Source organism: Cyprinus carpio, chromosome A8, assembly GCF_018340385.1.
Source record: "Cyprinus carpio isolate SPL01 chromosome A8, ASM1834038v1, whole genome shotgun sequence".
Classification (NCBI taxonomy): Eukaryota; Metazoa; Chordata; class Actinopteri; order Cypriniformes; family Cyprinidae; genus Cyprinus; species Cyprinus carpio.
In genome coordinates this window covers 11,279,635-11,301,327 of record NC_056579.1, presented here as the reverse complement: position 1 = coordinate 11,301,327, position 21,693 = coordinate 11,279,635, and the positions used below count along the sequence as shown (strand labels likewise).

The following is a 21,693-nucleotide window of genomic DNA, read 5'->3' as shown; positions in this document are numbered from 1 at the left end:
TCTTTGCGCAAAAAAAATATTCTTATAACTTCATAAAATTACAGTTGAACCACTGATGTCACATGGACTATTTTAATGATATCCTTTCTACCTTTCTGGGCCTTGAACATGGTAGTTGCGTTGCTGTCTGTGCAAGGTCAGAATGCTCTTGGATTTCATCAAAAATATCTTAATTTGTGTTCAGAAGATGAACAAAGGCCTTAAGGGTGTGAAACGACATGAGGGTGAGTAACTAATGTCATTTCGGGTGAACTATCCCTTTAAAAATGGCACTACATTTCATTACCTTGCTTTCTAATAAGAATAAATATAAAATTTAAAAAATCTCATTTGGCATTACCAGTTTTGGTATTCTTTTTGACTTTTATCCCTAAAACAAGATTAACTCTAGTGTTTATGTGTGTATATTTATATTGTGTATGTGGTTATATGATGCTACATAAACCCTCCGAGGTACATGAGCCCTCCCATCTTGCGCCAAATCCTGTAAGACAGTGTGAAACCTTGGTCGCCAAGGCAACGCCACTCTTGACTCTGGCTCGCTGCAACCCCTCCCACATCCGTTTCTCAGCAACCGTCACCAAGCAACTCTCTCCTCTAATCCCCCCCATCCCCTTCTCTGAATCCGCCTCTTTCAGAGAGAGTGACATCATCGAGAAGGAGGGATAAAGGGTGGAACCAGTGTGGAGAGAGATAATGATTTTTTAAAAAAGAGAGAGGGGGCAGTATGATTACAAAGAAATGAGAATGAGATGGAGAGAGAGAGATGAGCAAGAGATCGGTAAACAGGATTACAGTAATGGACAAATAGAGAGTAAAGCGAAAATGATAAATGGTGGGAAATAGTGATTGAGGAACAAAAAAGGTTTAAAGAAAGTGTCATGCTTTATTATTTATGGATCACCATTCACTTCAAAATCATAAGGAAATGTAAAAAAAATATGGTAAAGCAAATTTTTATAATCTGCAAAGAAAAGGCGGAACTATTTATAAAAATTATTTTAATGACCATTATTTTAGGGTTGTTGTTTTTGTTTTTCTCATAAGAAATGACAATAAGATTTTTTGTTCTTGTTTTCCTGTAATACTGAGTAGGGATGTGCTTAATTATCAACAATATGCATAGTGTGATGCAGTTGCTCTTTATCTATTTATTATTGCTTGACTTAGGGTCTTCACATTACATTGACTTCTCATGTTCAGATTTATACAATATTATAAATCAAACTGAAAATATGATATTCATGTGTTTTCATTAGTGTTCATTGTTTCATGCAGAAATCTTAATCTGAAGTGATGTCTCCATTCCTCTCAGCTGTTTGCATTCGCTGCATTCTGAAGCAGAGTCTTTCTGATCGCTCAAATGACCTAGTTAGACTTTATTAATATTGCAGTCAGCAGCACGTTGTATCGTTGTTCTTTGGGAATCATGAAAGGGGAAATGCGAGGAGACTGACATTGACTCCGCCCAGCATGGGAGGCTGATAGAGCACAGTCATGAAGCATCATGTCAGTCCAATCATGTGGCGATACGCATCATGTGGTGCCCTTGTGACATTAAAATAGACCGAGTGCTGCATGAGTAGTAGCTCATTGCACATCGAGATGATGTATATCTACGTTATTTCAACAAGATTTGTATCATGCGGTAGTCATCACAGTCATCAATGTGTCCCCCATTTCATACTGTTTACCTATGAGAAGAGCATTTGTGGGGAAATGTTTTCTCAGTGTGAAAGCATGAAACTTACCTGTGCATGAGCTCTGTTGGTTTTTGTAAAATGAAGCATGACTACATTATTTTGTTTGCCATCACAGGAGGTTGGGAGAAAGAATGTAAATGTGCAATGATCATCCAGCATGTTCAATGAACCACAAATAAGTGATTCTAGACCTTGTTTAGGGGAACTTCCTAAAAATCCATCAAGTGATCTGTCAGTTATGCTTTCAGGTGCTTAATCAATCATCTGCGGATTCTAGTGAAATGACAAAATAAAATGCAACCCCATTCCTCATATCCACTGACAAATTTTGGCTGTTTATTTGAAAATACAGTATATACAGTACAGTATATAGGCCAAAGCATCTCATAGAACTTGTTTACATGGGCATAATTGTGCAATTAAGGTGCATAATCTGGGTAATTCTGTATTTTTTTCTGAAAATGAATTGCTATTGAAGTATTTCAATATATTACTGCATGTTATCAGTGCTCTTGCCATTTATTATAATGCATTTTTGTGATTTTGGACAGTAATTCAGCTAACTTATTAATTCTCATTCATGTCCTTTAAAATAACACACAAGAGTGTGATGAATGGCAAAATATAGATCATGGGACTTTTACAAATCTAGACCATAATTTTAGTTTCTTTTTTAAATGTTAATGAAAACATTGAGAATTCCCTTAGAATTAATTTGGGCTGGACATGCCCAGATTAAAATTAATGTCCAGTTTTGTAGACATAAATCCAAAAAGATGATGCTGTATTCTGATAAATGGTTTTGTATGAACTGTGAATTTGAACTAATTATTTTTTACTGCCACATGTTCAAACATTTTTAACCAATGAATTTCCATAACTTTTCAGTTGTTCAGTTTCAAGTATTTTTATAAAAAAAATGTATAAAGATTGCCAGGAGGATTTTAATTTTTATATCTGGTACCAATCATAAGATTGATGATATTTTAACAGTTAAGTATTTGTGCAGTATTCTCTATGCAGAGCATAATCAGAGAACGGTACATAAACTTTTCCCAGCTTGGAAATGACATGTTTAATATTCCCTGGCCTGATACTTCCAGGTTAATCATGACCATAAGAACCCTGAAAAAAAAAGAGAAAGTGACACAGGAGAGATGAAGTGAACAGAACACTGAGCAGCTTGTGCTGAAGAATAAGACAGATGACAAACATGGGGAGGAGGCATCAAACTGGTGGCTAACATGGAATATGATGAATTATATAAAGCTGTCCTGAGGCTAGGGAGAGAGATGGAGACACACAGAGAGAGAGAAATATCACAAATCTCTCCTGTGTTTTGATGTCCATGTGAAAGATGGAGGCAGAGTGGGCCATTGTCAAGATGAGAAGGCTCAAGATACAGAGAAGAGACTGTTGTCACAACAGAGTGGGTTGAAAAGTCTCTCTCAGCGTGCTTCATTATACTGACAAAAAGAAAAACATTAATTAAACTTGGATGTGCAGAATGAGGAGAGAAACATGGAGTTATCTCTTGTTTATCCACTATATTAAAAAAGGTTCTTTTTGGCATCTGGTTCCAGTGGCGTGCACAGACCTCTGGAGGGGCAGGGGCACAATCGCGGTCTGGGGGAACCTTTCCAATGCACAATTTATAGCGATAAATGGTCCTTTGGATTATGAAATCCATTGTGTTCTTTACAATGGTTCTTTTAAGTGTGTGTGTGTGTGTGTGTGTGTGTGTGTGTTTTAAGTCCTTTTAAGTGTTTAATTGTTCACTGAAAGGTTTTTTTAGGACCCAGAATGATTCTGCAAAAACGACTTTTTGGAACCTTTATTTTTAGGAATGCACTTTGTGAAGTGCCTCGAACTGAGTGATAGAATTGACCACCAGACTGACACCATGGTTCCCGTGGACCGCGCGATGAATCGAGATGTAACTCGCACAGATTGTCACATGACCCGCGGATTGATCTCAATGGCACCGAACAGAGGATGTCAGATGAGTCGAAGCAATGATGCCTGAGGTGCGGATCATGTGCTGCGAACAGGAAGCGGTTTGCCAGGCTCTGCTTGTAGACACGTTTTCGCACCCTTACTGCTGTGTCACGCTGGCTGCACGAGCCTGAAAAGATTCAAAGGATTGGGGGAGAGAGAGAGAGAGAGAGGAGGTGGAGGAGGAGGAGAGTGGCCAAGGATGAGAGAATGAGCTTCTCATCATCTCCTCGCTAATGACAGCACATGAAATCGCAAATCATGCCTTTTAACGCGAATTTACTCCTCGCGCCCGCCGTGAGGGACGTTGTCAGCGCTCGAGCCAAATTAGCGATCAAATGAAATAGCGCATCCGGACGTGTTTCTCGCAACAATGTGGTGCATCAACTGTGCGTCGGATAAGACTCCAGCGATTCTTCATAACAAGCTTGTGTATTGGTAAGACGCACTGTTGCGACTTCTTTGTTTGTAGAAAATGTGGTTTGTTTTCCCGTTCTAGCTGGATTTGAATGAATTTGTTAGGTTCGTTTGTTTAAAAGACCCTGTTGTGAGGCATCACCTTAAAAACAACATACAGTAAAAAAAAAAAAAAAAAAAAAAAAAAAATCGCGTGCGTGCGATTCCTCTGTGCTTTTTAAATGAAGGCGCATCTTTTATAGCCGCAGAGAAAACGCTTGAGGCCAACGAGTCAGAGGTAAACACTGCTAAAAACAGCCAGCGATGCCTTTAAATGATGGGTTATTAGGCGAATACCTGTAATGTACAGAGTTTCTGAGCTTGTGTAATGGTCTCGGTTTTTGAATGCATGTTCTTGGCAATGACTTGTAGGTCACAAGTTCCCTCAACACAGTAATGCTTTCATTTGAAAACTTAGTGCTGACTAATGTTTGAATCATTTTCAGTTGCTCAGGTGTACATATGGATATGACAGTTGTATATTCAAACATTTTACAGTTGAATGACAGTTCTGAAGTTTGCTGTTGTCCTGTGGAGTTGGTAGCCTGTAACCTGTTTGAATACACTAAAGCTAGTGGTGTGTGGTGCTCTTCTTCAGTAAGGAGGCAAAGTTTCCTGTTTTTATTTATTTTTTATTCATTTATTTTATTTTATTTATTTTATTTTAAGTCTGGTATAAGTTAACCAATTGATTTTTGCCCAGTTTCTACAGAGCATTTACGTTACACTGTCGACAAGAAACCAATACGCCACTGTAAAAAGTTGTGACCTATAATTATTACCTTGGAATAAAGTTTTTTTTTATTTTATTTTATTTTATTTATTTTTTTAGGACTTTTTCAAGTCATTAATCACATTTTTTATTTTACCTTATTTTTGGACCATTAGTCAACCAGTTCACTGTAAAAACGGCAGGTGTTATGATGGTTTTCACTTTAATGTAACTAGGCAGAGTGCTCACTAAAAACCTGTTCACTCATAGGTCATTTGAGAATGAGAGACGGGTATTATTGCACTGACTGCTTAATTGGCCGGTCGTAGCATATTGCATCATATTCATTCTGTTTTATTTTTGTACTGTCAATTATTTATTTATTTTTTATTTTGAGGAGGCACTTGCTCCAATGCTTCCTCATAAACCCCCCTGGCTGAATGAACATGTGCATAGTGCTTCAAACTTCTTGTTCTTACAGTGGCACCATGAAGGATACAGCATCCAGATTTAAGTCTTTAATCAAAAAACATGGTAAAACCCTTTAGTATGCTATGAAGAAACAGGCCGTGGTGTTCTCTCTAGGCTTTCTCTCTGTTTGTCAGCTGGCGGGGGGTCTTCTAAATCCGTTAGTCCTCTCGTGTGCGGGGTTTAAACAGTGCTGGAGAGATTTCAGCTGTTTTACAGACTGCGAGAGTTACAACACTGTCAAAGAAACAGCGAGAGAGGGAGTATGTGAGAAAATCACTGTTCTTCAGCAAGTGTGCTGCTAGCAAGTTGGTCTTGTAGTTTTTTTTCTCTCTGTCTCCATCATAATGACTGTCATCAATTGCATTATTATTTATTAAGTGCTTCATCATTCCTGATGCATGATTGTAAGTGAATGTAACCAGATGAGCAGTCCTTCTCTCCCTCTCTATCTCTTTCTAACCCCCAGCTATGTATCCCTCTGTACTATCAGCCCCTGATCATTTCCTGTGTGTCTTAATGCATTGGATTTGAGCCACTGCCACAATTTTCATTAGCTTTATCTTTACTCGTCTTAATTCATTCTTGTTTCCTACTATGTTTAGGGTTTAGCACTGTGCAAAGCTTTTCTTATCCATGTCGCTGTGTTTAAATGCAAAGATTTTTGTCAGTCTATTCAGTGTGTCTAAAAGTGTATCGCATTTATTCACAATACATTTCTGCACATATTAAAAGTGCAGTGTTATTGTGTTCTGACTGTAATAATGAGTTAATAACTTTTATAAGTTATGTCATATTATAGTCATTTACTGTATATAAATCTGCTTTTTAATACATTATTTAATATGTTTGGATCAAGTGCAACTAGAGATATATATTTATAAGGTTTTTTGTTTTTTTGTTTTTTTTACCCCATTTGAAGTTTATACCTGGTTTTGTAGAGTTAGTCAGATTATTTTCCTATTGTCTGGCTAAATTTAGAAACCTGAAATGGTTAAACTAAAAGATGTCATTATTTTTCTCCCTTGAACATCCGTCTTGTTCAGACAGATCTCTGGAGTTTAAAGTAGTGTGTTACTTTGTATTTTCAGCAGTCTTGCTATTTTAAGCCTAAAACGTTCACGTTGTCAGTGTTTCTCTCTTCTGTGCTGCTGAAGCTGTGATCCGATTTGGTGTAAATGACAGGCTGCTTGAGGTTGTGCAAAAAAAGCGAGACCATACAGCGCTCTGTGTCGTGACAGGCAGCAGTTTCATTCTCCGGCAATGCGTTCTCAGGCTGAGCCTTTAGTAATGAACGCAAAGATGATTCCCAGGGCCACTTTAGCAGTTCTGGCCTGTAGCTTTAAACAGGAATTGCTCTGTGATTGCCAAACACTGCATTTTGAGGGAGTGCAGAAATGACGTACGCGCTCTTTGGCTTCTGATGCTCACTGCGTGAAGATTTGTTGTTTGTTGAGTGTGCAAAATGAAAGCTTGCTTGATCCAAAAATAGTAACATGATGTTATATTTGGACATCTTAAGCAAGTTAACAAATGAATAGTTAAAAAGTATGTATTTGCAATATAGTAGTAAATCATATGAATGATATGCCAAATAATTATGTATGCACTTGATTTATTAGCATATTTAATTTAAAATGACTTGGATCTTGACTTTATTCATTCATATCCAGTTTCATGTCTTGTTTTAAAGGCATAGTTCACCCAAAAATGAATCGTTGGCTTTCTTCTACCAGATCAACAGTGAGGTCACAATTCACTGCCGGTGTGTGGAAAAGAGCAGCATCACCATATTTTTAGATTCCCTTCATGTCCCATGGAAGAAAACAAATACAGGTTTGGAATGACATGAGGATGACAAAATAATGACATGTTTTTCATTTTTGGGTGAACATTCCCTTTAACAACCTCCAGCAGTGACACATTCTTTCACTGTCTCACACCTTTACCTGCATGACAACAGAGCAGCACATGCAGTACTCTCAAGGTGATGGATGATTCAGAGACTGTATGTTAACTTTCCATTTCAGGAGGAAAGCATGTGCCTGTGAGTGTGAATTAAGTCTAAATTCAGAATTCAGTTTCAAAAGGTGCAGAACAACTGTGTCTGCAACAGATTTAAAGAAAAAGTACACTGAAAAATTTAATTTCTGACATAATACATTCATCGTCCTAATTTGAAATGCCACCTGCACTGCTCTTAAAGCTTATGAAATGATAGTTCACCAAAGAAGTCTGTCATAATTTACTTGCGTATTTAATGTAAGACTTACATTCTTCTACATTCTGCATTCTGTGGTACATAAAACAAGATCATTTTAATTCCTAGTATGGACAAAAAGCTGCGGAGATGTTGATGTGTGTCATTGTTTGAGCAGATTTCCATCTGTTTTAACATATGGCTTCAGTTAATTTTTAACTTTTCATTCTTTGATGGATAGAAAGTTCAAAAGAACAGCATTTATTTGAAATATAAAAATCTTGACATACATTATAAACATTATAAATGTTTTTACTGGCACTTGATCAATTTAATGCATTATTTCATAGTACAAGTATTAATTTCTACTGTATTTTTGTTAAATAGAAAATCATGGAAATTCTGCAAATCTTTTCTTTTGTTTTTCACAGGCATTTTTTTCCGATAACTATCCCTTAAGTACTCAAAAACATGTGAACGCCGTGGTTTTCCATTTTTTGCAGTATAACAAACTAAAAAGGCTACAAAAATGAGTACAATACCTTTCTTTCTACATCTTATATGAAGATCTTACTCACAACATCACTTCCAACTCAAGGCTGCTGATACTAGACTGATATGGTGGAATTACTGTAACTCTGAGCCTGAACTAATTAAACATGATGATGAAAATCGATGGAACTGATAATAAATTGCTAAGAGCTGTTACACCAGCCCCCATATCCTTTAGCAAACATACAAGATCTGTTCCAAAACCTACTGTGCTGCCTACGGAGGCAGCATTTTAAGACATCACATGGCTGTTCCAGAAGGTAGGCAGCATAATTATGCCGCCTCCTACTTTATTTAGGACAAATTCAAAGGCAGCATCACATATATCCTTTATAGAGAAGGCAATTCCATAATATATTGCAATAAGCTCTGTAGAAAAATCGATCCAAGATGGTGGCTATAGGAGAGAGAATTATAAATAAGCTTATATTATCATAAAAATTGTTTAATTGCAATTATGAAGTGTTTTACCTGATAATTATTTTGCTATGTTTTTTTTGTTTTTTTTTTTGCTTTGGACTAATGTAGTGTTAGCTTAACAGCACGCTGGTGCCAAAGTTATTTAAAATGAATTATGAAAACGTGTCTCCCTTGGTATAAGCATAAACATAGGCCACTGCATGTTTTCTTATAGAATATAGAAGTTGCTTGTTATTCCTCGATAATGTATATTTGATATTCATGGTGGATTGCTTGGGTTGTGGTGAGATCACAGTGACACAAATAAATTTGAATAGACTTACACAGAAATAACTAAGGGAAACAATTCAGTGCCCTTCTAATATAAATGGCACTCACACTGTTTATCTGTTTATCAGAAATTTCTCTTTTTCTAACAGCTTTATTTTTTGATGTTTAGCTTTTTTTAACAGCTAGATGTTTGCAGGATGTGAAATGTTTTAGAGGTTTTTGTGGAATGATTTCTAAACATAATAAAGAATATCAATTACTCAAAAATAATGACTGAGGCTAGCAGAGTGACAGTTTTAAAGTGCTCCATTATATAGTGGCAGATGAATGGTATAGTGATATAGAGACATTAGCATAAGCTCATGATCATTTTATTGAAAAGCAAATTACTCTTTTAGTACTCTTTTTTATCATAAAGTTAATGGTGCTGCTTTTTATTACTTTGTTATTGATTTTATAGGGCAAGCTAAATCTGTATTAATGTCTGCTGAGTCCTTTATATTTTTTGTTGAATTGCTAATTTTATTGTATTATGATTTTACAAATCTGTTGTGATTGCCCCATGACTTCTGTCTAGTGTAGTGGCAGAATCCTCTTCTATAAGGTAATTCATTAAATTAGATATCTATAATAACAACTAAAACCAAAAGCATAATCAAAAAAAAAAAAAAAATTTAACATCCTCATCCTCTTGTTGTCATTATAATAAAAATAAATGAGAACTAGGAATGTCAACCTCAAAAAAAAAAAAAAAAAAAAAAAAAGAGCCTTATAAAAAAAAAAAAAAAAAAAAAAAAAAAAAAAAAAAAAAAAAAAAAAAAAAAAAGATATGTCCACTATAGAACTTGTGAAGTCAGTCAAAATTGACTTCATTGTGGCAATATTGTGGCAAGATATTGTGCCTACAAATGAACTGAATGTAAAAAAGGGAACAAATGAGTACAACATGCACGGGATTTACCTAAAATTAGGGAACAAATTAAACAAACAAGATACCTAATAAGTTGTGAGAAGAAATAATGTATGGCCAGTGAGAATTGAGTCAGTGCTGTTGTTTAGAACTGTCCATTCATCCAATAATTCTGGAAAAATATCAAGCAGCACAACTGTTTTTAACATGAATAATAATTAGTCATTTTTCTTGAGCAGCAAATAAGCATATTGAAGGATCATGTTACAGTGAAGACGAGTAACGGCTGCTGAAAATCCAGCTTTACAGGAATAAATTTCATTTTTAAATAAATTAAAATAGAAAACTGTTATTTTTAGTTATAATATTTCACAATATTACTATTTTTACTGTTTTTAATCAAACAAATGCAGCCTTGGTGAACATAAGAGGCTTCTTTTAAAAACATTTAAAATAAATTAATAAATCTTGAACAATAGCGTATGTTTCCAGGAATGAATCTGAATGGTAGAGAGCTGACCCAGGACTGAGGTGACATGTTTGTGTGTGCTTTTGTGTGACTTGCCATGAAAGGTGGGGACAGCACGGTTTGCCCACACACACATGCACCATGTGACCGGAATCCTAAGCAAACACACACATACTGTACATGCACATATCTAAAGTCACACATGCTGATCGGTGCAGGATTGCATGACTGGACTACTTGGCACTATTCCTGGACACACATTACCACACACACACGACCTGATGGACAGGAGAGAAAGTTTGAAGGACATTTATTGCCATGTGTGTGATTAAAAGAGAGAAATGCTAGTTGTACAATGCTGCGTTTTGGTGGAACAGTATATTGTGAAACTGTATTATGTATGATAATCATAGGCTGAATGTTACAGTGTGTAGAGGTATACTATTTCAGTTGATTGCTGTTGAGCCGATTGTTTTGAAGCTTTGCTGTTGCTGGCAAAAGTCAGCTGTTGCCATGTTGGTAGTTACCAGTCCCCTGGTGTGAAGAGATTTGTTACGCAGAGAGAGAGAGAGAGAGAGAGAGAGAGAGAGAGACTGTGTGTGTGTTTGTTTTGCTACTGTACTGCTTGTAAACTGCATTGGCACTGCAGTAATTGACAGTTCATCGATGCAGTCATCTGGACACCCACCAGCATGATTCGGCTGATCCCAGAGCAGCTCTTATGCAAACGCATGCTCACTATCACACCACTGCAGACATGAGTTTTTGTTCACCTCTGTAGCCATGCGCTTCCATCTAAACTCCCGCTAAACTCCCGCACAGGGCACATGCCTACATGTGAGTAAAGGACTGAAAAAACACAGAATAATGAATGTTAAATGTTATATGTGAAGATCTGGGACAATAGTTCAGCCTGACCAGTATTGCTTTTTTATGACAAATACAAATTATTTGAAAGTGAAAGTGATGTGAAAAGCAAAAAATGTGGTTTCCTTTAGTAATGCTGGCAACAGGAAGTGAGTCATCACGGTACACCTGCTTTAGGGAAAGAGGGATACTAAAATCCAACTTACCTTTGTACACCTTTTCCTTCTTTTTTGTGTTTCTCTGTCTCTCTTTCTCTCCGAGTCATCATTAAATGACTCAGTTCATATAATTTTAATGCCTGGCTTGTTTCGTTGACAGTATGCCACACATGCCACTCTTTTTACCTTCCATTTCTTTCTATCTCTCTCGCTGTCCTTTTCTCTCTGCCTTTTTCTCTATGCATCATGTCCTCTCTCTGTTTCTCTTTCACACTCCCTCCATCTTCTCTTGTTTCTCCCTCGTTCTCTTGTATTCTGGCCAGATGGCTGAGTCCTGACTGGGCTGCATATGGGCATTTGAAATGCTAATGTTGGTTAGTGTGCTAATGTTTGTCTACACTGATCCGTTTCAGTGCCAAGATTACAGACTTGTTTTAGTCTCAACTTGTCAACAAATAAGACCTAGAGCTCATTCTCTATCTCTCTGTCTTGTTTTCTCTCAGTGTGGAGGGAGATCATCAGTGTCTGGACACGGCTAGCTTTTCCGAAAGCCCCTGTAGTCAGGGCCCATACCTGGGCAACTCAGAGCGCTACGGGAACATCCGAAATATTCCTGGTCCTCAGGGTCCTCCTGTTGCCCATTCGAGCCAAGCGAGCCTGTCCTGGGCGCAACGGACCCGCAACCAGCCCGCCAGCCTGGCACTCCGCAAGCAAGAAGAAGAAGAGAGCAAGCGCTGCAAAGCGCTCTCTGACAGCTATGAGCTCTCCACGGACCTGCAGGACAAGAAGGTGCGGATCTGCGTTCCTCAAGAAACATATAATCATTAAGTTCTTTTAGCTGCCTCTTGGAGATCCCATTGTGTGTTTACCATGGTTAAGGGTTCACCTGGTCATAAAAATTCTAAATTGTGATGTGTAAAATGGCCTAGAATTGGGTAATAGAAATTAACTAAATAATACATAGTGTGAAAATAAATATATATCATATTTACTTACAATTACACAAGTAATGTAAAGAAATTGTTGCCATCTCCCAAAAGCAGTAATACCATGTTTTAATACCATTAATGAAAGGAAATCAAACACTGTTTACTTTTCTGAAGTGTTTTGTGCTTAATTAATGTTCATCCTAATTCTCTGCAGCACAAACAGCCGATAGGAAAATCTACTTATCACAACGTGTTTGTGTTTTAATGTGCATGGAGGCCATCTCACAGGCTTTAAACTACAGTCACGCCTCAAATGTATGTAATGGCCTCCAGCCATGCTAATGTGAACCCAAACCTCCATCATCTCACATAATGAAAGATGGGATTGCAGTTATGATACAGAGTGCTGTTATGCTTTCATATACAGTAAATACTAAGAATCTCTGCATTGTGGAATGTTCCAGTCATGGAGAGGACTAACCGAAAAGTATGAAAATAATCCAACACCCCAGCATCTACAGAATATTTTTTTTTTATAAAAATAATTGAGAAATTGAGCCATTAAATAAGTCATTTCCTAGATACTTTTGTGTTTCAGGTTTGATGAGTAAAGCATGTAGACACATTATGCATTACTTTTGAAGAACAACGTACCACTTCTTTGTTTTTGCACCAATCCTCTCATTCTCTCTGTTTGTCCATCTTCCTTTGTATCAGGTGGAGATGCTGGAGAGGAAGTATGGAGGTTACTTCCTGAGCAGACGAGCGGCTCGCACAATACAGACGGCGTTCCGGCAGTATCGCATGAACAAGAATTTTCAACAGCTACGCAGTTCCGCCTCTGAAAGCCGAATGACTCGCCGGATCATCCTGTCGAACATGCGTTCACAGTATTCGTTTGATGAGCGACAGCCACAGGCAATATAATAGTATAATGGTTAAAACCTGCACAAAGTAGAAAATTCAGCTTGTCTGTTTTATGTGATGTTTACGTAATTCCCATAACTTATTCATTATTCTTTAGGTTCAGTCCCAGACGCCCCAGCAGCCGCAAGGTCGATATACCAGCCATCACACTTCAACTCTGGGCACAGCTAGCCAGGCGGGAACCACAGACTCACAGCAGGAGACTGACTCACCCGCACACTGTCCTTCAGACAGAGAGGAGTACTCGCATGCAGATGACGCCTTCAACAAACAGGTGACAGATGTGTGAAATATTTAAGAAGTGAACCCTTAAATTAACGTTCTGTTAAAGAGTTAGGTTTCAATTAATTTCAATACAGGTCAGATATAAATAGTTGGGATAGAATAGACTGCTTCAGAATTGTCTAAAATAGTTGTTCATGTTTCATTTGAAACATATGATGTTGTCTTACAGCTGACAAATCCATAAAAATGTAACTCATTTCCCTCATTTCTAAGTGACAAGCCACAGCATTACACTAAAGGAACATTTGGTTAATTGTCAATTAGCAGATACTTACTTACTGCACAGACAATCTCCATGGAGCCTTGAAAGCCTTTATAAACTGGCACGATGGTCATTAGCAGACTCAGAGAAAAGAAGAAAAAAAATCTTTTTTTTTTGTTTTCATATTTTGTGCACTAATTTGAAAGAATTTAAATATTGTAAAATGGTTACTGATAAGATCAGATTAGAAAAAATATTACAAATGCACAGATATTTAAACTTCTGATACTGATATGCTGACAATTATTGTTGTTTCAATTAAAATAGAACACTGAGTTGTAAAGTTGTTCATTTCAAATAAATGCTGTTCTTTTTTTAACCATCTGTTTGGCAAGGAATCCTGAAAAAACACGGTTTGCACAAAAATATTATGCAACAGTTTTCAACATTAATAGTAATTATTGAGTGCCAAATCAGCATATTAAAATGATTTCTAAATGACCGTATGACATTGAAGACTGGAATGCTGAAAATTCAGCTTTGCCATCACAGGAATAAATTAGACTCTTAAAGGAATAAAAATAGAAAAAATAATTGTAAAAATATTTTAATAATTGTAAAAATATTTCACAGTATTACTGTTTTTACTTTCATTTTGATCAGATAAATGCAGCCTTGGTGAGCGTAAGAGACTCACAAAAACATTAAAAATCTTACAGAGCCCAATCTTTTGAACAGTAGTGTTAATGTCTGTGTGCTTCCTCTCTCAGGTGACATCTCTGGCTGACTCTATGGATGACACTCTGACGTGTCAGTCCGGCCGAGGGGACTCTCAGGATGGTGGTGGGGGAGGTGGTGAGGAGAGCGAGGATTTTGCCGAGTGTGTTTGGAGCAACAAACCTAACTCACGTAGGGGGGTCATGGGGGAGCAAGAACGTCTGGGGGTCATGCACGAGGACAGCACCGCTACCTCGTACAGCGACATCACGCTTTATATGGATGATGGCATGCCATGTTCTCCACTGTCCATCGAGCGGGTTCCCTCCAGTACGGACACAGAGTACTGGGGCGTAAGCAGTGGGGTCGGAGGACGTGAAGACAGTCGGGATATAGAGGGTGGCGGAAGCAATAACAGCCGGCGTAGCACGCCATGCACTGAATGTCGAGATTTCCGGTTGCGGGGGTCACACCTCCCCGTTTTCACCATAGAGCCACCTAGTGACAGTTCTGTTGACATGAGTGACCGATCAGATCGTGGCTCCCTCAGCAGGCAGCTGCTTTATGAGCAGGAGCCTACGGCGGGAGGATCGCCTCAAGGGACTCTTAAACACAACCCCGCCCATCGCACGCCCAATCCCTGTGCGGCACAGGGCCAGACGAGACCCCCGGGTCGCCCCATCCCATCCCCTCTTCCAACACACGTAGCACACCACACAATAATGCACCATCATCACCACCCACACCTTCACCATCCATTGCACCACCACCCTATGCCGCACATCCATCACCCCTACCCTGACCCCACGTCTCCCTCGCCCACTCAGCCTCCACTCACGCCACTTTCTTCCTCGTCCTCCGCGCCACTGCCCGCTACTGGCATGGAGCACTCGGATGGGGACAACGACTCCCTGAACTCCACCACCAACTCCAATGAGACCATCAACTGCAGCTCAGGCTCTTCGTCTAGGGACAGTTTAAGGGAACCGTTGCCTCCTCTGGGAAAACAGACCTATCAGAGAGAGAGCAGGCATAGCTGGGACTCACCCGCCTTCAACAATGACGTGGTGCAAAGGAGGCAATACCGCATTGGACTGAACCTCTTCAACAAGTAAGAGATCTTCACCAAAATAGGATTGACATTGTGCTCTTTCAGTTGACTTTTTGAGTTGTCCTGCAGTCTATATATAATATATATATACATTTAAAATCCCTTTTTTAATTTAAAACATTTTCGATGCTGCTGTCAGTGCATTCATAAAAACCCCAAAATAAAAACAAAAAAATTAAAAACAACATTAATAACAGTTTCTTTTGTTGTTTGACTGACATTAAATGACAGAGACAGCAGGTCTATTAGGCTGCTGTCACTTTAAGACCGAATACACAGATCTAATACTGACAAGCATTCAATTACTTTTCCAGCTGTTTATGTTCACTTGAGACATAACTGACAACGTTTAAGTGAAAACTCGCCAAATCAGACATTTTGACATATTTTTGTGTTTATTTGTCCATTTAAGAGCACACCCGAAACCCAAAGTAGCCTATACCTTTCGCTCTGTCTTGGATCACATACACAGAAAGCCTAGGGTACAATGTCTCTTTCGCTGCTCAGTGCACTTTTAACTTTTTTTTTTCATCAAGTACGTCCAGCAACAGACTTTATATTACGACAGTCATGTTACATGATTTGATCAATTTGGACAATACGTGGCAAGGGTGACAATTTAAATAAAAAAAAAGCCAAAATCAAAAATAAACTAAAATTCTATTAATCGCACAGCCCTAGTCATTAAATCATCTTTGAGAACAAGGTGTACCCATGGTGGTTTGGAAGCCCTATGCAACTTGCATACTTTTCATATTCAGGGGAAGTCGTGGCCTAATGGTTAGAGAGTTTGACTCGTAACCCTAAGGTTGTGGGTTTGAGTCTTGGGCCGGCAATACCACGACTGAGGTGCCCTTGAGCAAGGCACCGAACCCCCAACTGCTCCCCGGGCGCCGCAGCATAAATGGCTGTCCACTGCTCCGAGTGTGTGTTCACAGTATGTGTGTGTGCACTTTGGATGGGTTAAATGCAGAGCAGGAATTCTGAGTATGGGTCACCATACTTGGCTGTATGTCACTTCACTTTCACTTTCATTATAAGGATGACCATCATTGAATATGTCTCTTATAAATTAATATAAACATTAACCTAAAATCTTGATGTTTGAAAAGTGTATGGATCTATTTATTGACTAATCTGTCTACAGATATCTCCTCCATATGGTTTATCCGACCTGCTGTATTGAATTTTACATCCTAATATTGAGGAGATGAGAAGTCCAGGGTGATTTCTCTGAACCTCTTTTCTGACTCAATACCTGTATTAAAGATCATAGACAATTTATGGTAGCACAGTTTTATTTTAACACATTACTCATTACACATTACACGGGGAAGTCATGGCCTAATGGTTAGAGTGTTGGACTTGCAATCCAAGGGTTGTGAGTTCAAATCTCGGGCCGACAGGAATTGTAGGTGGGGGGAGTGAATATACAGCGTTCTCTCCACCTTCAGTACCATGACTGAGGTGCCCTTGAGCAAGGCACCAAACCCTCAACTGCTCCCCGGCTGCCGCAGCATAAATGGCTGCCCACTGGTCCGGGTGTGTGTTCACAGTGTGTGTGTGTTCACTGCTGTGTGTGTGCACTTTGGATGGGTTAAAAGCAGAGCACGAATTCCAAGTATGGGTCACCATACTTGGCTGTATGTCACGCCACTTTTTTTTTTTCTTACTCCTATTATAAATCATGGAAATTGATAATGAAAAGTAATTTTATGACATTACATTACATTTTATGATGCAGATTGATGTTATACATCTTTTAGCACCTTGGGAACTTTTAGCAGGGTGCTTTAGATTCTGATGAGGAAATAGAACCATAAGCAATCAAGTGGAAGATCAAATGGAGAGATCAATAAAAGACAAAGACAGATTTGAACCTAAATCTGTTTGGATACAAAAAAAACTGATTGAATTTTTTTGCTCTTGTGTCTATACATCTGTCTACTCTAAGGCTGTTGTTGTTATGTCTTGTTTGTCTTTATTTCAGTTGATTATACTTTTACTGGAATGAATCATATCCTATGATTCATGTTTTATCCTCACTCTCCCTGTCTTCCTCACTCTGTCTTCTAGGAAACCAGAGAAGGGGATCCAGTATTTGATAGAGAGGAGTTTTGTCTCAGACACACCTGTGGGCATTGCACGTTTCATCCTGGAGAGGAAAGGCCTGAGTAGACAGATGATCGGGGAGTTTCTGGGAAACCGTCAGAAACAGTTCAACAAGGATGTGTTGGAGTAAGTAATGATGTTTTTCCTGTCTTCCAACCCCAGACTGTAGCAAAGCATCCATATGCTGTTCATACCAGCCTGGAGGCAAAAAAACAGAAACCAGACACAGGCTAAAAAATCAACAATAACACGTTGACAGAAGAATTTAGCGATTTTTCTTTTTGTTTTTCTTTCTCAGCTGTGTGTTGGATGAGATGGATTTCTCAGGCATGGATCTGGATGATGCCCTGAGGAAGTTTCAGGCTCAGATTAAGGTTCAGGGGGAAGCCCAGAAGGTGGAGAGACTGGTAGAGGCCTTCAGGTAGCCTTTGCTTTCATCTCAGCCTTTGCTCTTTTCTCTGCATTTCATAGTTCCAAGGGAGTATGAACTTCTTTCTTTCTCACAGTCAGAGATACTGCGTGTGCAACCCTGCACTTGTCCGCCAGTTTCAGAACCCAGACACTATCTTCATCTTGGCATTTGCCATCATCCTTCTCAACACAGACATGTACAGCCCCAACGTCAAAGCTGAGAGGAAGATGAAGCTGGAGGATTTTATCAAGAACCTTAGAGGTGATCCAAGCCAATATACCTTTAGCTAAATCAGATTGAATTTTGGTTTCCAATTAAAGACAGTACAGCAGTTTTCACCTTCTGTTTCTTGCTCGTTCTCCCCCTCATTGTCATTGGCAGGAGTGGATAATGGACAGGATATTCCCAGGGATATGTTAGTGGGCATCTACCAGCGCATTCAGAAATGGGAACTCAGGACAAACGATGACCATGTGTCTCAAGTGCAGGCTGTGGAGAGGGTCATCGTGGGCAAGAAACCTGTGAGACAAACCATTTGTTTCACTCATGCATGTTATACTTGTGGTTGAAACTCCATATTGTTGTTCAGCTTGTAGTAAAAAGGCGATTTAATCTCTAGTTTGTTTATTCGTGTGGTTTAGTGTGAAACAAACCAAGCTGAATTTTAATATGCTGTGTGTGTGCAGGTGCTTTCTTTGCCACATCGCAGGCTAGTGTGCTGTTGTCAGCTGTATGAAGTCCCTGACCCCAATCGACCTCAGCGGAGTGCAGTTCACCAGCGTGAGGTCTTCCTCTTTAATGACCTGCTAGTGGTGAGTCTTCACTTACCGCATATTTGCCTAATTACTGTCAGAAGATATAGTAGAAGAAAAATACTCACTTGGGTTTAGAGTCATGTATCCACTTACAATAATTATATAATAGTACAATATTTGCATTGATAAATGTATACAAAATGTATAGGCCTACTGTTTTCATAAAAAAAAAATAAAAAAAATGTAAGAACATTTAGCCTATATAATATAACTGTATTCAGAGTTACATTGTACAATTTAAGACTTATAACTGTATATTTAGATTTTATTAATTTAGAATAGTAGTAAAGTCATCAAAACTTTTAAATAGCACAAATGGAAGCACGGAAATAATGCAGTGAGCAAAACAAATTAAACAAATCAAATCTTACATTTTATTTTGTTCAGAATTGCCAGTCTTGGCCTAGAATTTAGACACAAGGGAAAAAAACATTCAGTCATATGTATCAAAGCAATTTTGTGTTAAGAGTATGTGTATGTATAATGATGATAGCTACACAGCCTAACATCCCTTATGTTCCCGCCTTCAGGTAACAAAGATCTTTCAGAAGAAGAAGACATCTGTGACGTACAGTTTCAGACAGTCTTTTCCCCTGGTGGAGATGCAGGTTCATATGTTCCAGAACTCCTGTAAGTATATTCATCCCTCCATCTGTCTGACCATCTGTCCCTCCTTCTTTATTTATACTATCACTCCATTCCAGCTGGTTTACACACTCTGCTCTCATTCATTCCATCACCTCATCAAATCTCCGTGCTCTCTCGTTACCCTTTCCTTGCTTTCATGTTTGTGGTGTTTTGATTTCTTAGCAGCATATGAAGGAGAAAAAGATGTCTATCTGAAAATCCTCACCCTCTATTGTGGTTATGCTGTTAATTGGGAATGTCTGTGGAATGTCTGTTTTCTATATATCTCAATCAGTGTTTGTTTTGCATTTGTTTTCCACTAAAAAATATCTACACATCTTTAAAAGAAAATAAATTAACTCCACATGGTTAAGACCATATATTTTGAATTAAATATATCTTTCCTACACATAGACATGCTGAAGTACAGTACTTGTATGTATCTGTGGATTTTGTCAGAATGAGAAATCTATAACTAATTACATGAGACACAGCACATCCCTCTTTTTCTGGGTCTCTCTCTTATTGATTGCATTTACCCTCTCTCTGTCCCTCTCTCTCAGACTATCCTCACGGTATCAGACTGACATCAGCGATGCCCGGCAGTGAGCATAAGGTCCTGATTGTGTTCAATGCGCCAAGCCAGCAGGACCGAACGCGCTTTACCAGTGACCTGCGTGAGAGCATCGCTGAGGTTCAAGATATGGAGAAATACCGTGTAGAGTGTACGAAATCCTTTAATGTTACCTAATGTTTCACAAATGACACATCAAAAGCATGAGGTTCCTTTCCTGTTTGCAAACTGAAATTTCTGAAATTTGCTGTGTATCTGATTAATTATTAATTAGGGTTATTGTTCATTATGGTAAGTCAGTTTTTGCCGGCATTAACCCCAGTCTCTCTTCTCCATAGCTGAGTTAGAGAAGCAGAAAGGTGTGATGCGTCCAGGGCTCCTGAGCAGAGATGGGGGCGGGGTTGGCGGAATAAAGACCGAAGCTGTGAACGGAACTCTGGGTAGGCCCAGTCTGGATGACACGTACACAGCAGGGGAGGGGCTTAAAAGAACAGCACTCAGCTCCTCACTGAGAGACCTCACTGAGACAGGTACAACACACATTTACACAGCAAACTCCCTTCTTTTTAAACTACAGCTGTCAGTTTTATGTGTTTATTTAATGGAATTATAGCATAACAATGCCGTAAGTATTAGCACATTTTAATTATGGATGCTTTATGGATTTCTGTGGACTGTAGGCAGCTGACAGACCTATGATGTAAAACAAACAATTTGATTTCTTAAGCTACTTTTTTCTATTCATTGCTTTTTCTTGTTTGCCACAGTGTAATGTATTTTCAGTTTCACTTTAATATGGACATTAATTAATTGCATTCATTACAAATAAATTAGTGTATATTATTTTTATAAACTATTGATAGCCCTAATTTAAATTTGTTTTTGGCTTCTCTCTGTTGGGGGTAATATTTATAATTTCACCATAGTTTGATCATGAAAGGCCTTCTGGTGCAATTTTGAAGTGCTGAACTTCTATAACAAAGTACAGTTTGACAGACACTGCCCTCTAATGGCACATTATGTCCTTGCTAAAGGCTTTTTAAACAAGTGTCTGGAATAGCATGTTCATAATTTTTTGCAATGATTAGTATGTACACTGTCGCAGTATGCAAAATTTCTTTATGCATATAATGTACAGATGATACATTTTTTAAGATGTGCAGTATATAATGGAGCAGACTCAGTGAAATACTGTATCTGCCAAATGTTTTTTTCTTACTCAGTGTTTGATGGGGTTGCCAAGTGTTAACATATTTGTACACAAATTATATAAAAAATAAAAAATATATACATATTTTATAGAGGATAACTCGCAAAATTAAATGTAATGTGGTCATGTGACAAACACTACTGTTTTAAATGCTTTCTAAACACAGCCAATATCAAGTTCAGTGATGTGAAGTTGAGTTTTGTCAGAAGACATTTACTGTATGTACACAATTTGTAGATATTTGTTCACTGAAAATGGATAATCCAGGGACAAACGCCCAGTATTGAGATTTTAGAAGATGTTTTCTCCATGACATTTGACCCTGGTCTTGCTGTGCTTGGTTGGGTACAGGAAAGCGAGGCCGTAGAAACAGCGTTGGCTCTTTGGATAGTACTATAGAAGTAAGTCAGGCAGATCTGCTAACGGCTTGTAATAATCATAATAAAATTGAATGATCTTGTGTTTCAGTTTTCTTAAATGCATGAGACCTCTGTGTTTAACAACATTGGCTTTGCATGAATTTTTGATTGTTGTGATGCAGTTCAGCATGTTTTAATCCATATTGTGGAAAAAAACTTCATTGGTGTTTGCT

At 38.3% G+C, this 21,693-nt stretch overlaps 1 protein-coding gene across 3 annotated transcripts in view; it reads left to right on the top strand.

The window, feature by feature from the left end:
• Positions 1–21,693, top strand: part of LOC109061938 (IQ motif and SEC7 domain-containing protein 2-like) — a 60,236-nt gene that overhangs the window by 32,690 nt on the left and 5,853 nt on the right. For 2 of the 3 annotated variants that reach the window (XM_042762167.1, XM_042762166.1), the window contains 13 exons: positions 11,684–11,969; positions 12,827–13,027; positions 13,134–13,310; positions 14,294–15,351; positions 17,428–17,589; positions 17,762–17,884; positions 17,970–18,136; positions 18,257–18,396; positions 18,562–18,687; positions 19,221–19,320; positions 19,881–20,042; positions 20,230–20,421; positions 21,453–21,502. In XM_042762167.1, coding sequence (XP_042618101.1) covers positions 11,684–11,969; positions 12,827–13,027; positions 13,134–13,310; positions 14,294–15,351; positions 17,428–17,589; positions 17,762–17,884; positions 17,970–18,136; positions 18,257–18,396; positions 18,562–18,687; positions 19,221–19,320; positions 19,881–20,042; positions 20,230–20,421; positions 21,453–21,502 — 2,944 coding nt within the window. Of the gene's footprint in view, positions 1–3,666; positions 4,137–11,683; positions 11,970–12,826; positions 13,028–13,133; positions 13,311–14,293; positions 15,352–17,427; positions 17,590–17,761; positions 17,885–17,969; positions 18,137–18,256; positions 18,397–18,561; positions 18,688–19,220; positions 19,321–19,880; positions 20,043–20,229; positions 20,422–21,452; positions 21,503–21,693 lie in introns of those variants that run through there. The other variant, XM_042762168.1, reaches the window with a different exon arrangement.